Here is a 15,759-nt window from a genome sequence, read left to right on the forward strand (position 1 = left end):
AGATTAAAGTTATAAATAACTTTGGGGACTAGTATAATAAACAGCTCAGTGTCCCCTCCCTATCCAAAAGGTGGGAAAAACCATACATAAACAATTCTAAAAATTAGTATGATTAAAAAATCTTCCAAAAAATATTTGTCAAGAAATCCTTTAAATTTATTTTTATTTTAAACTTTGAAAACAACACTCATAAAAGCGAAAAATAATTACATAATTCAAAACAAAATTGTATGTAAATTTGTTGAAAAAATGATGAAATACTGAAGGACTTGATTAAAATTGATGTCAAAAACGTTAAAAATTAAAATGTTTTATATGGAAATTCTGGTAATGATTATAGAGTTGCTAATACTTTCTAAATCTGTTATAGTAATCACCATGTCCAGTACAAAATCGATAGGACAATTTTAACATGGGTAATTTTAGAAAAGATTCGCTTTAAAAATTCTCTCTCTCTCTCTCTCTCTCTCTCTCTCTCTCTCTCTCTCTCTCTCTCTTATTTTATTTTAAAATATTATTAAGCTTTAAATTAAGTGATAATATAATGCACAATAATTAGTATACAACCCTATTTTTTAATTAACAAGGATGACAACATCCATAAAAGCGAAGCTCTGAAATGGAAGGACAAACGGACATTAAGACTTGTATAATGTCAGAACTGAATAATCAGAATGCGAATGTATAAGAATCAAAGCAAAATTGTAAGTAAATTTGTTGAAAAACTGCTTGATACAGGACAATGATTATGGACATACTTACATTTTTAGGACTTGATTATAGAGTTGCTTCGCTTTTAATATTGTACTTTGTTATCCTAGGAATCAGTATACCAAAAATCAGACCAATCAGATAATTAGGTCACATACAAATTTGTTGTTAAAAATGTAAAAAAAATCAACATGTTTAAAATGGACGTACGGACATTCTGGTAATGATTATAGAGTTGCTACGCTTTCTAACTCGTACCTAACTATTACAGGAATCACCATGCAAAATTTGAAATCGATAGGACAATTATAACATGCCTAAATTAACGAAAAAAGCTATTTAAAAAAGTAAAAAAATCAACATGTTTAAAATGGACGTACGGACATTTTGGTAATGATTATAGAGTTGCTACGCTTTCTAAATCGTACCTAACTATTACAGGAATCACCATGCAAAATTTTAAATCGATAGGACAATTATAACATGCCTAAATTAACGAAAAAAGCTATTTAAAAAAGTTAAAAAATCAACATGTTTAAAATGGACGTACGGACATTTTGGTAATGATTATAGAGTTGCTACGCTTTCTAAATCGTACCTAACTACTAAAGGAATCACCATGCAAAATTTGAAATCGATAGGACAATTCTAACATGTCTAAATTAACGAAAAAAGCTATCCGTTACGGACGTACGGACGTACGGACGTACGGACGTACGGACGGACGGACGGACGGACCGACCCTAATTATAGAAAAGCTTCGCTTTTAACAAGGATGACAACATCCATAAAAGCGAAGCTCTGAAATGGAAGGACAAACGGACATTAAGACTTGTATAATGTCAGAACTGAATAATCAGAATGCGAATGTATAAGAATCAAAGCAAAATTGTAAGTAAATTTGTTGAAAAACTGCTTGATACAGGACAATGATTATGGACATACTTACATTTTTAGGACTTGATTATAGAGTTGCTTCGCTTTTAATATTGTACTTTGTTATCCTAGGAATCAGTATACCAAAAATCAGACCAATCAGATAATTAGGTCACATACAAATTTGTTGTTAAAAATGTAAAAAAAATCAACATGTTTAAAATGGACGTACGGACATTCTGGTAATGATTATAGAGTTGCTACGCTTTCTAACTCGTACCTAACTATTACAGGAATCACCATGCAAAATTTGAAATCGATAGGACAATTATAACATGCCTAAATTAACGAAAAAAGCTATTTAAAAAAGTAAAAAAATCAACATGTTTAAAATGGACGTACGGACATTTTGGTAATGATTATAGAGTTGCTACGCTTTCTAAATCGTACCTAACTATTACAGGAATCACCATGCAAAATTTTAAATCGATAGGACAATTATAACATGCCTAAATTAACGAAAAAAGCTATTTAAAAAAGTTAAAAAATCAACATGTTTAAAATGGACGTACGGACATTTTGGTAATGATTATAGAGTTGCTACGCTTTCTAAATCGTACCTAACTACTAAAGGAATCACCATGCAAAATTTGAAATCGATAGGACAATTCTAACATGTCTAAATTAACGAAAAAAGCTATCCGTTACGGACGTACGGACGTACGGACGTACGGACGTACGGACGGACGGACGGACGGACCGACCCTAATTATAGAAAAGCTTCGCTTTTAACAAGGATGACAACATCCATAAAAGCGAAGCTCTGAAACAGTAGGACAAACGGACATTAACACTTGTATAATGTCAGAACTGAATAATCAGAATGCGAATGTATAAGAGTCAAAGCAAAATTGTAAGTAAATTTGTTAAAAAAAACTGCTTGATACAGGATAATGATTATGGACATGCTTACATTTTTAGGACCTGATTATAGAGTTGCTTCGCTTATAATATTGTACCTTGTTGTCCCAGGAATCAGTATACCAAAAATCAGACCAATCGGATAATTAGGTCACATAAAAATTTGTTGTTAAAAATGTAAAATAAATCAACATGTTTAAAATGGACGTACGGACATTCTGGTAATGATTATAGAGTTGCTACGCTTTCTAACTTGTACCTAAATATTACAGGAATCACCATGCAAAATTTGAAATCGATAGGACAATTCTAACATGCCTAAATTAACGAAAAAAGCTATTTAAAAAAATAAAAAAGTCAACATGTTTAAAATGGACGTACGGACATTTTGATAATGATTATAGAGTTGCTACGCTTTCTAAATCGTACCTAACTACTAATGGAATCACCATGCAAAATTTGAAATCGATAGGACAATTCTAACATGTCTAAATTAACGAAAAAAGCTATCCGTGACGGACGTACGGACGGACGTACAGACGGACCGACCCTAATTATAGAAAAGCTTCGCTTTTAAAAATAGTTATTTATTACATCGTAATTTATACAGCTTTCCGCGGATATTGAAATGAAAAATCATAGAATTAAAATTACTTGAATTGGTATTAGTTAAATTAAAAATTGGTATTAATTTTAACATTTTTATTTTGTTATTCGTTGAAAATTGACTGTATTATGATCGATGGAATACATGATTTTTCAATATGGCTGATAACCGGTTCTAATCCAGCTGAAAATAATAAGTAAACATTTATAACTATGTCTTTTTTATACATTGATGACATTTCAAATATTGAGAAAAAAAACACTTTTCCTTTTTCGCTAAGAACAGTTTTTTCTACATTAATTATTTTTTATTTAAAAAAACATAAAATCGTTAAATATGACATTAGTGGAATTATTACTTCATTGTTTTTAAGAATAGAAGAACGTTTTTATAAAACTAGTATAAAAGTTTAGAGAATATTAAAAGCGAAGCTTTTCTATGATTAGCGTTGGTCAGTCCGTACGTCCGGAACGATTTATTTGGTAATTTACATGTTATAATTGTCCCAAACTTAGCACGGTGATTCCAGTAGCAGTTAGGTACGATTTAGAAAGCGTAGCAACTTTATAATTGTTGCCAGAATGACTATACGTCAATTTTAACTTTTGTAACCAAAACTTTATGTGGTATAATTATCCAACTAGGACAACAAAGTACAATGTTATAAGCGAATCAACTCTATAATTCAGTTCTAAAAATGTCAGTATGTCCTTAAACATTAGGCAGTTTTTCAACATATCTACTTAAATTTCTGATTCGTCTCTTATACATTTACAATCTGATTATATAAGTCTGACACTCTACAAGTGTTAATGTTCGTTTGTCCTACCGTTTCAGAGCTTCGCTTTTATGGATGTTCTTAAATATAGAAAATCAGGGATCTTAAGGGATAAGACAATGTACCTAACCAAAACTTATTAAAATATTTTTCATCTACTCTTTCCTTTTAAAACGAAAATTTTGGTGTTTTATCAATATCACCACGAAAAAACGTTTCTAGTATGGCTTCTAAACAGATCATATCCGCTGGATTAAAAATAAAACTTGTTCTCAGCCGTACTTAAATAGCATGTATAGCATCGTAATATAGACAATTTTCTATGGGTATTAAAATGAAAATTGTAAAACCAGTTTTGTTAGTCAATGCCTTCGGCCCTCTGGAGCTTACAAAACTCATTTTTTTCTTTTTAATATCCGTGGAAAGCTGTCTATAATACAATGCCAAAAATAACTATTTCAATTGTTTTGTCATTTACTCTACTTAGACAAATAGGAGCATAACATTTTGGGTTCATTTTTATTGGGGTCCCCAAACTATTTTAGTGTAAATGAGGGCCCAGCGCAAAATCTTTATTGTTGAGAAAATAATGGAAAAGTTTGCTTCTGAAACTTTTCTAGAATATTAGATAGATAGATAGATAGATAGATAGATAGATAGATAGATAGATAGATAGATAGATAGATAGATAGATAGATAGATAGATAGATAGATAGATAGATAGATAGATAGATAGATAGATAGATAGATAGATAGATAGATAGATAGATAGATAGATAGATAGATAAATAGATAGATATATAGTAGACATATAGACAGATATATAGACATATATATAGACATATAGATAGATAGATAGATAGATAGTCTCTTTAGTTACAGCACAAAAACAAGTTTTCAGCAATTTCAAATGGATTTTATCTATCTATCAATCAATAAATCAATCTATCTAATATTTCAGAAAACTAAAAGTATCAAGTGTCAATCAACCCCTCCCCATTTTTTATTCAAAAAGCAAAAGTAGAAAATAAATAGGGGTGGGAATGCCCTCCCCCAAAATCGATAAAAACCTTCCATAAACATATAAGAAGCTACCATGTTAAGAAGAACCCGATCGGTTCCGCGATGCGCGAGATTTTTCGGTACAAACATACAGACAGACAAACATAGAGACAGACAGACACACAGACAGACAGACATCCATACAAGCATACAAACAGACAACAGACAGACAAACAGACAGACAGACAAACAGACAAAAAAAACAGACAGACAAACAGACAGACGGACAAACAGACAGACGGACACACATACATACAGAAATACAGACAAACAGACAGGCAAACTGACAAACATACAAACAGACAGACAGACAGACACCCATACAAGCATACAAACAGACAAACAGACAAACAGAAAGACAAACAGACAGACAAACAGACAGAAAAACAGACAAACAAACAAACAGACAAACAGAAAGACAGACAGACAGACAAACAGACAGACCAAAAAACAGACGGACAAACAGACAGAAGACAAACAGACAAACATACAAACAAACAAAAAACAGACAGACGGACAAACAGACAGACAGAAAAACAAACATACAGACAGAAAAAACAGACAAACAGATAGACAGACAAACAGACAGACGGACACACAGAGAGACAATCAGACAGATAAACAGACAGACAAACAAACATACAGACAGAAAAACAGACAAACAGACAACCTGTTACTTTATTATAATGATTTTAATTATTTATTTAGTCACTCAACCCGACTGCTAGCCGCTACAACGCTGAGAAATGTTCTTGGTACTAAGGTAAGCCGGGGCTTCGAAACCGATTAATATCCACTGGATTAGAACCGGTTCTTAGCCATACTATCCGCATAATTCCCGCGGTTAACGGTCTATAATACGATTTGGTAAATATATATAAAAACTAAAAATAAGACATGCTTGCATTTTTTAGGATTTGACTATAGAAATACTTCGCTTAAAACATTACACCTTGTGGTAATAGGCACCAGTATTCCAAAAAAATAGATGAATAGGATAACTATAGCATTCAAAAACTTGTTTTTTTTAAAAGTAAAAAATCAGCATGTTTTAAATGGACGTACGGACTTTCTGGTAACGATTATAGAGTTGCTACGCTTAGTAAATTGTACCTAATTGTTATAGGAATTATCATACAAAGTTTGAAATCGATTGGACATTTCTAACCTGTTTAATTCAATAAATGAACTGGACGGACGGACATACGGCCAACCCGACCCTAATTGTAGAAAAGTTTCGCTATTTAAAATGATGTTTAATTTAGAATCTAGCAGAAATATTATCAGAGAGAGAGGCTATATCTCATGTCATGCAAGAAGGTAGGAACACCCATTAAGGACACATAGTTTAACCCTTAGAATAGATAGATAGATAAGATAAGTAGATAATATCTAGTATGTCTATCTACAATACAAAAATCGCATTTATCTAAATATCTACATATCTATCTATCTACTTATCTTATATATCTATCTATCTATATATCCATCAATTCTAATTATCTATCAATCCATCTTTATATGTATGTAAGTCTATCTACAATTTACATATCTATATATTTACTTATCTAATCTATCTATCTAGCTATCTATTTAATCTATCTATCTATCTATCTACTTATATAATCTATTTATATATCTAGCCATCTACTTATATAATATATGTATCTATCTATATATCTACTTATATAATCTATTTATCTATTCTAATTATCTATTTCTCTATTTCAGCACTAGACGAAGCAACAGACCCTTGGGGAGTTAAAGTAGAGAGGGTGGAAGTGTAAGTTTTTTTAAGAAACCGATTATTATCCACTGGATTAGAACCGGTTCTCAGCAATACTATCCGCATAATATCCGCGGTTAGCTGTCTATAATACATTGGGGGGGAAAATTCATAAAAAAACAGGGATCTAAAGATAGGGAGTTTAATTTTTTTAAAAATTTCCTCCCGGGAGGGAGGGGACATTGGACTGTAAATTATACTGGTACCCAAAGTTTTACAACCGCGTTCTCTTATTTGTTGTTGTTTTTTAAACTTGTAGTGTTAAAACCTTTAAGCCACTATTTTTGATTAATGTACATAAAGGGTTATTTTGTTTAACATCTTATGGGTTGAGTCTCAATTTATCGTCCATTGTCTTATACCCCAAATTTCAAATTGTATTTCTGTTTGTCTAACTAACTGTCTGTCTATCAATCCATCTGTCATATATCTATCTATCTGTCTTTGCTGTTATTTTCTTAGCTTCTATTAAAGATAGAGGGATAAATATTATCATTCAAAGTACTCTAATAAGCACTGATACCCCTCCCCCTTCATTTTAATAAATTGATCTGTCATATGTAGACTGAATCCGACAAAGCCCAAATTGTGTCAAAAATGATCCAGGTGACGTCATAAAAATTATTATTATCCTTCTCTTTTTTGGGGGGTTTATTTCCACTTCTCCTGATCTTCTCATTTTTATGACGTCACATGGATCATTTTTGACACAAGTTGGGCTTTGTCCTAAATCCTGTTTTGTTTGTAGGAAGGATGTCCGTTTACCTGTCCAGCTCCAGAGAGCCATGGCTGCTGAGGCTGAGGCCGCCAGAGAGGCCAGAGCTAAGGTATACATAGATAGATAGATAGATAGATAGATAGATAGATAGATAGATAGATCGATAGATCGATAGATAGATAGATAGATATGTGATAGGTAGATAGATTTTATGATGATTTTAGGCTATTTTCCTTTCCTGCTCTTCCCCTTTGATTGAACAGCCCCTTGATGCTAGTCTATTATATTATACAACAAAAATCCCTCTAACAAACAGCCACACAAGCATTATTTCCTAAATTCCGATCCTCGGTTCATTAGATTGAAGATGGTAAAAGTCCCTCAACAGATTATGACGTCATACGATAGAATAGCCAATAAGAGGCCAGTATACAACAATGGTAAAATTTATGCTGGCCTCTCATTGGTTTTTATATCTTATGACGTCATAATCTGTGGAGGAACTTTTCATCTTCCTTAGATTAATTGCTTGTAAGTAGGATCAACTTAATTGTTTAATTTTGACCTTTTTAAATAAAAACACAATTTTATGTAGAAGACTTTTTTTGCTACTTCAATATCAGGTTATATATTAGAAATTAGTCGCATATCCGGTATCTGGCCAAAAAAGGAATCCAGCTCAACTTTACTTTTTTATATATTCATTTGGGGAGTACATATCTTTGGAAAATACAGATTATAGACAAATGCTAGACAACAGGGAGAGAGGGGACAATGGGCTGTTTATTACACTAGTCACCAAAGTTTTAAAATAGCGTTTTCTTATTCGTTCTGTAGTGAAGTTTGATTGGTTGCTTCATTAAGTTGAGTGTTCAATCGTTTCAACTACTAATTTAATGCTACATAAGGAGTAACTTAGCGTATAATCATTGAGGATGTACATCAATTTATCAGTCATTGTCTTATCCCTTTAGATCCCTGTGTTTTTATAGAAATTTTTAGATCGTATTATAGACAGCCTACCGCGGATATTATGCGGATAGTAGGGCTGAAACCAGTTCTAATCCAGCGGATAATAATCGGATATTTCTAATTAAGGTTATCGCAGCTGAGGGTGAACAGAAGGCCAGTAGAGCATTGAAAGAGGCTGCAACAGTTATCAATGAAAGTCCATCCGCCCTCCAGGTCAGTTGTTTGGTACCCAAAATTTTATAAACTGATACCCAAAGTTTCTATCTTTCTATCTATCTATCTATCTATCTAAATATATATATATCTATCTATCTATCTATCTATCTGTCTATCTTTATATCTATCTATCTATCCATCTATCTATCTATCCATCTATCTATCTATCCATCTATCTATCTATCCATCTATCTATCTATCTATCTATATTTCAGCTGAGATACCTGCAAACCCTGAATTCTATTAGTGCTGAGAAGAACTCAACCATAATCTTTCCCTTCCCAATGGACATCTTCTCAAATCTACTCAAGTTTGACTCACAGGGGGAGAAGAAATCTGCCAAAATAGAAAATATTATATAGAGAAACCTGTAGATACGTTAGAGACAATTAAATAAATGTAAAAATTATGGTTATTAAACCAAAAAATGTCAGTGTATATAAAATAAAATAGAAGTTCCTCCACAGATTATGACCTAATATGAAAGAATAGCCAAAAAGAGGGTAGTATGCACTGTAATTGACCAATGGTAAAATTTATTCTGGCCTCTCATTGGTTATTCTATCATATGACGTCATAATCTGTGAAGGGACTTTAATCAGCTTCTAAAAAAAAATAGACAACATCCAGAAAAATTAAGTTCATATAAAAAAAATTAAAGAAAGACTATTCATGATTACAGTGATGCTGCACTTTGCAAATTGTACCTAACTTTTAAAGGAATCATCATGCTAAATTTGACATTAGTAGGGAAATAAGAGGGACCAATAAGAGGCCAGTATACACTGTAATAGACCAATTGTAAAATCTATACTGGCCTCTCATTGGTCAAATTTATCCAATTACGTCATTTTTTTGAGTCACTTTACGCTGTCTGAAGAAAATTAATCTGAACCAATTTTAGAAATGAATACTACCTTATCAGTATAGACATAACCTTCATAGATATATATGACTTTGTCCAGTTGTGAGAAATTATCTTGTTTTAACAAAGAATACTTTGTTAAAGCTTTGTTTGACTTAAATTTACTTTTAATTTTACTTTATTTGAACACAGAATCATAGAACGAGGATTAAGTTTGTTCTTTCATGAATATTTTTATACAAGCAAAGATAACTTTGTTTAAACAGAGACTACTTTGTTTAAACAAAGACTACTTTGTTTAAAGGAGTTTGTTAATACCAATAAACTTTGTTTAAAATAAAATAACCTATTTTTACAAAGACAACACAGGACTAACAAAGACAACAGATAAGCAAAGAAAAACAAATTCATAGTAATATACTTTGTTTTAACAAAGAAATCATATTCAAAACCAGAAAGAATCATAATACAAGGAATAAATTTGTTATTTCCTTAATAACTTTGTTATTGAATAAGTATTGTATTAAAAGCAAAGATAACTATGTTTAAACAAAGACTACTTTGTTATTACCAATAAACTTTGTCTTAAAAATGTTAACTTTGTTTTAAAAAATTATCTTTGTTAAATCTTTCTGAATACAAAGAGCCTAATTTTTTCGCAATATTCCGTGAAATTCAAAACCTTTATTATGTTAACTATACTTAATGTTGACCAAATGCATAGTATAATTAAACGAATAATTCAGAACAGTTTGACTGAATAAGCGCATTTGACTGGAAGATATCACCAAGCTTTTTAGACAAAGCCCAAAGTGTGTCAAAATTGTTTCAAAAATCATTCATGTGAAGTCATAAAAATGAGGGATTATCAAAGATAGTAAAAGTTCCTCAACAGATTATGACGCCGGACGATAGAATAGCCAATGAGAGGCCAGTATTGACAAATGGTAAAATTTATGCTGGCCTCTCAATGGTTATTCTATCGTATGACGTCATAATTTGTGAAGGGACTTTTACCATCTTCGGGAATATCCATCTCTTTTTTAAAGGTTTTCTTTTCCACTTCTCCTCTCATCTCCTTCATTTTAATGACGTCAAGTGGATAAATTTTGACACAATTTGGGCTTTGTCAACTTTTCCGAATATTGCCAAAAAAAGACGCTCTTTATAATCTTTGTTAGTTGAAACTTGATAAATAAAGATCCCGCAATGTGAAACTCTTTATAGTGAGTACAAAAAAATGACGTCATACAATTCAGATGACCAATAATAGACCAATGCAATTACTAATAGCAGGCCAGTATGACGTCATTTTTTATAGGTACTATATAAATATTATATCGTTTTCTGACTTTTTCAGACCTTATACATTGAAACAAAAACTACCTATAATTAAAATATCCAGTATGGCATTGAAACTGAATAATATCCACTGGATTAATCAAAACTGATTCTCAGCCATACTGAAAAATCATGTATAGCATCGTATTACAGGTACTTTTCCACGAATATTAAAACTAAAATCATAAAATTATTATCAGATTTGTTAACCCATGCTCTCGGCCTCTCGGGGTTAACAAAACAGGTTTTAATCTTATGATTTTTATATCAATATCCGCTAAAAGCTGTCTATAATATGATGCGATAAATAACTATTATATATTTAAGAAACATTTACATTATAATAACTGTTAATAATACTTTTTTTTAAATTTTAACAAAAAAAATTTCGGTAATTATATTTATGAACATTTACAAACTAGTTTTAAATTTATAACAAGGATGACAACAACCATAAGTAGCGAAGCACAAAAAATCATAGAATGGACAAACAGACAAAGTAAGTTAAAAAGCAGATGTTCATTAATCAAACTCAAAGTAAATCACGGAACCTTTAATAAGTAAGTTTTATGTTTTTTAGAAATCTTTACTAAAAATTTCAGCTGTCTAACTTCAAAAGCAGCCAAGAAAATCACATTTCCCCCATAGTGTTAGGAACAGGCGGACAGACAAACTGAATTATAGAGTATTTTCGCTACTAAAAAAATGTCTAATGTAAAAAAAATATGTAAAGATATCATTATAGTTAAAATGTATATAGTTTAATTATGGATATATTAAATATGTATAAGATTTTGATTTTTATAAAAAAATATTCAAATAGGCCCTTTTAATGTAAATAGATTAGTGTTAATGTCGCCTAAGATATATGGAACAGTAATATTCAATTATTGGATTCTTTAAAAAATTAGGTTCACTGCTCGCTGGTAAGGCAAAAATTATTTTTGTGAAAAATCTTCCAAAACCGTATAAAAAATCTACAAAAATTAAATAAAATAAAAAAAGTTTATTAACATAAGATTTTGTTAAATTTTTGTAGATTTTTAATGTGATTTTGCAAAAACAATTTTTGCCTCACCATTGAGCAGCAACCCAAATTTTTGTTAAGAATCCACCTCAGCTAAAATGTTCCTAGTAACGATTATCTACAAAAATCTATCAACTTTAAAGGCTGCTAGCTGCTTAACAGCTGAATGTACATGTCATTTAAAGCGGCATAAAAAGATCTATAAAATTATATGAAATAACCAAGATCCATTGATGCACAGGGAAAGCTTCACTGAAGAAAAAATAAGTCTTTTTTGTGCATTAATATGCACCGCGAGATTATTGAAAAGTGGCTGACAAACTGAGCCGAGTGACGTCAATAGATCCATCTCTTTTTAAGGGGTTTCCTTTCCCATTTCTCCTCTCATCTCTCCCTTTTGCGACGTCAAACGGCTCATTTTTTCAGCCCCTTTGTCGAGTCTCGCTGATCCAGATAAAACTTTATGCGCTCTAGCATCTAGGGACTCTATATTCGAAGGAACATTATGAGAGGGCCGAAAAATAGCCTAAATCCATGCCCAAACTTTTTTTTATAAAAATGGGACCTATAAGAAGCATAACTGTAAAGGAGAACCATATCGGTTCAGCGGTTAGCGAGATTCTTTGCTACAGACAAAAAAAGCTTATTACTTTATATTATAGGATAAGCTGAGCGTTTTTTTCCAATTAGCAATTCATAGATTTTTAGAGATAATCGTTACCAGAAAGATTTTATTGTGAATTATTCATAAAAAAAGGTTATTTATGGTAAAATTACTTAAATTAAAAACATTTTTTTAATCAGAGAGGGAGGGGACATTGGACTGTTTATTACACTAGTCCCCAAAGTTTTACAATAATGTTTACTTATTCGTTGGCTCAACAACTTTGGGGACTTTTATTGAAGTTTGATTGGTTGGTTCATTAAGTTGAGTGTCCAAACTTTTAAACCACTAATTATAATCTACAGAAGGGGAACTTTTTTGTATCATAATTGAGAATGTACATCAATTTATCGGCCATTGTCTTATCCCTTTAGATCCCTGATTTTTATACATTTTTAAGTAATTAAAATAATTTTACCTATAAAGAATCTTAATATATTTTTTATGAAAAAAAACTTAATGAATTTTTCTCAAAATACCTCAAGACAAAGGAGATAATTTATATTGATACAAGGGCAATTATGTCCACCATAAGTGGGGCAACAATAATAATTATATTAAAGTAACAGGATGTTTGTTTGTGTGTGTGTGTGTGTAGGTGTATGTCTGTGTGTATTAACCGCTGAACCGATATGCTTCTCATAGGTCCTTGGAAGGTTTATAACTATTTTAAGGAAAATTGCCCCTAAGTAAAATGACCCCTTTGTTGTCAAAAAAGTTAAAAATTTGATGTTTGAAGATTCGCTTTTTGTGTTGTCATCCTTGTTAATGTGAAAACTGGCGGCTACGCCCCTAGAGGCCTCTATAAGCCCTGGGGAGGGGGGGGGGGAGGGAAATCTTTTAATTAAATACCATTAAGTAATGGCGCCGCCTAGAGGGAATATAGAAATATTTTTTGACAATGTTTCTTGGGAGGATGGTGGTAACTTCCCCCTAAAATAGGTGTAAACCTGCCAAGGACATATAAGAATCTACACTGTAAAGGAGAACCATATCGGTTCAGCTGTTAGCGATATCCTTAGGTACAGACAAACAGACACACACATACAGATCCTGTTACTTTTATATAAGGATTATACAAACTTTACTTTGCTGCGCTACTTAAAAACAAAGCCATTCTCGTTAATTAGTAAAAATATAATATTAGGAAATTTATGTGATTTATGTTAAAAATTTATGAAGAAAAAAAAATAATAAATTTATGTTTTATTTTTTGTTTTATTTTTCATCAAATCAAATGCAGGGAACTAAAGGGATAAGACAATGGCCGATAAATTAATGTACATCCCCGATAATAATGCCTAAAATCACCCCTTCTGTAGACTTTAATTAGTAGTTGAAAAGTTTGGAGACTCAACTCAAATAAACCAACCAATCAAAACTAAAATAAGTATCTAAAGTTGTTAAACTAACGAATAAGAAAACATCAATGTATCCCTTTACCATTGGAATTACATTAATATCCGCTGGATTAGATCCGGTTCTCAGCCATACTATCCGCAAAATATCCGCGGAAAGCTGTCTATAATACGGAAAGATAAATAACTTTAAATACTCAGGGATCTAAAGGGATAAGACAATGGACGATAAAATGATGTACACCTCCAATAATGAAACACAAAATTACCCCTTCTATAGATTAGTAGTTGAAATATTTAAACACTTAACTTAATGAACTATCAAAACCCAAAAAAAGTGCCCAAAGTTGTTAAACCAACGAATAAGAAAACATTATTATAAAACGTTGGGGACTAGTGTAATAAACAATGTCCCCTTTCCTACCGGACTACTGTGTTTTTTGAAGGAGAGGGACATTGGTCTGTAAATTATGCCGGTATCCAAAGTATTGTAAACACATTCTTTCATCCGTTCCATTTACATTAAATCTTAATTGACTAGAACTTTCATTTTGATTGGTTTGTTTAAACTTGCAGTTTTCAAATTTTAAACCAATAATCATTTATTTTTTCTGATAATCATTGGGAATCGTCCATTGTCTTATCCCTTTAGATTTCCCTTAGTTTGGGGATGGCTTTATAGATTGTGTGTGTGGGTGTGTGTGTGTGTGTATGTATGTGTGTATATGTGTGTGTATCTATGTATGTATGTATGTATGTGTATATGTATGTATAAGCGTGTGTGTATGTCTGTGTGTATGTGTATGTATGTATGTGTGTGTATGTTAGTGTGTGTGTGTGTGTGTAAAGGGGGCGTGTCTACATAATACCAATTAGCCCCCAGAGAAAGGGGTGGATATATATTCAGGGAGGGAGGGGACATTGGACTAAAATTACACTGAGCTGGATCTTTAAATCATTTTAGTGATGAGCCAGATCGGGTTGAGCCAACTGTCCACCAATGAGAGCACAGCATTTTATGAAATGCCGCGCTGTGATTGGCTGAAAAACGGCGCACCCCGATCTGGCTCACCACTAAAATGATTTAAAGATCCAGCTCTGGTACCCAAAGCTTTATAAGCTCTGTATCTTATTCGTTGGCCAAAAACCTATGGATACTCTTATTGAATTGTGTCCAAATATCACAACCAATAATTTGAATCTACAAAAGGGATTATTTTGTTTATCACATTTATCGCTTATTGTCTTATCCCTTAAGAAATAAAATTATTTTCTAGTATGGCATTGAAACTGATTAATATTCGCTGAATTAAATCGTTTGTCAGCCATACTAAAAAATCATGTATAGCATCGTATTACACACAATTTTCCACGAATATTAAAATAAAAAGCTTGAAAATAACACCAGTTTTGTCAACCTCGAAGGGCTGAAGATTTCAATATTATTTTTATTTTTTATTTGAATATCCGAGGAAAGCTGTTTATGATATTAGAAAACCAAACATCCTTTCTTTTTTTCACAAACAACAACGCCCCTAGAGGCCTCTAGAAGTACTTGAAGTTGAATTTAAACCCCCTACCCCTTAATTTTAATTTTAGTTTTATAATGAAAAATTAAAAAAATTTCCCTCAAAAAAACTACCGTCTCTAAAAATAGTTATAAAATTTTCCTGGACCAATGAGAACTTACATTGTAAATGAGAACCTTATCGGTTCAGCGGTTAGCAAGATTTTTCGGTACACACAGACATAGATATTGTTACTTTTATATAAGGATAATAAAGCTTAAAGTTAGGTTTCTGTTATATTGGGTAGGGCATTTGACATCAAAAAATAAATTCGAAGATTTTTTTTATT

The 15,759-nt window shown here is 31.7% G+C and overlaps 1 protein-coding gene across 3 annotated transcripts in view; it reads left to right on the forward strand.

The window, feature by feature from the left end:
• The window catches only part of LOC145307444 (band 7 protein AGAP004871-like), a 111,065-nt gene extending 99,794 nt beyond the window's left edge, over window positions 1-11,271 (forward strand). For all 3 annotated transcript variants that reach the window (XM_080149887.1, XM_080149888.1, XM_080149889.1), the window contains 6 exons: window positions 5,664-5,718; window positions 6,221-6,275; window positions 6,687-6,738; window positions 7,490-7,568; window positions 8,558-8,644; window positions 8,863-11,271. In XM_080149887.1, coding sequence (XP_080006013.1) covers window positions 5,664-5,718; window positions 6,221-6,275; window positions 6,687-6,738; window positions 7,490-7,568; window positions 8,558-8,644; window positions 8,863-9,009 — 475 coding nt within the window. In that variant the 3' untranslated portion in view covers window positions 9,010-11,271. The remainder of the gene's footprint in view (window positions 1-5,663; window positions 5,719-6,220; window positions 6,276-6,686; window positions 6,739-7,489; window positions 7,569-8,557; window positions 8,645-8,862) is intronic.
• The last annotated feature ends 4,488 nt before the right edge of the window (window positions 11,272-15,759 follow it).

This window comes from Acartia tonsa, chromosome 15 (genome assembly GCF_053477335.1).
Source record: "Acartia tonsa isolate MP-2025a chromosome 15, ASM5347733v1, whole genome shotgun sequence".
Classification (NCBI taxonomy): Eukaryota; Metazoa; Arthropoda; class Copepoda; order Calanoida; family Acartiidae; genus Acartia; species Acartia tonsa.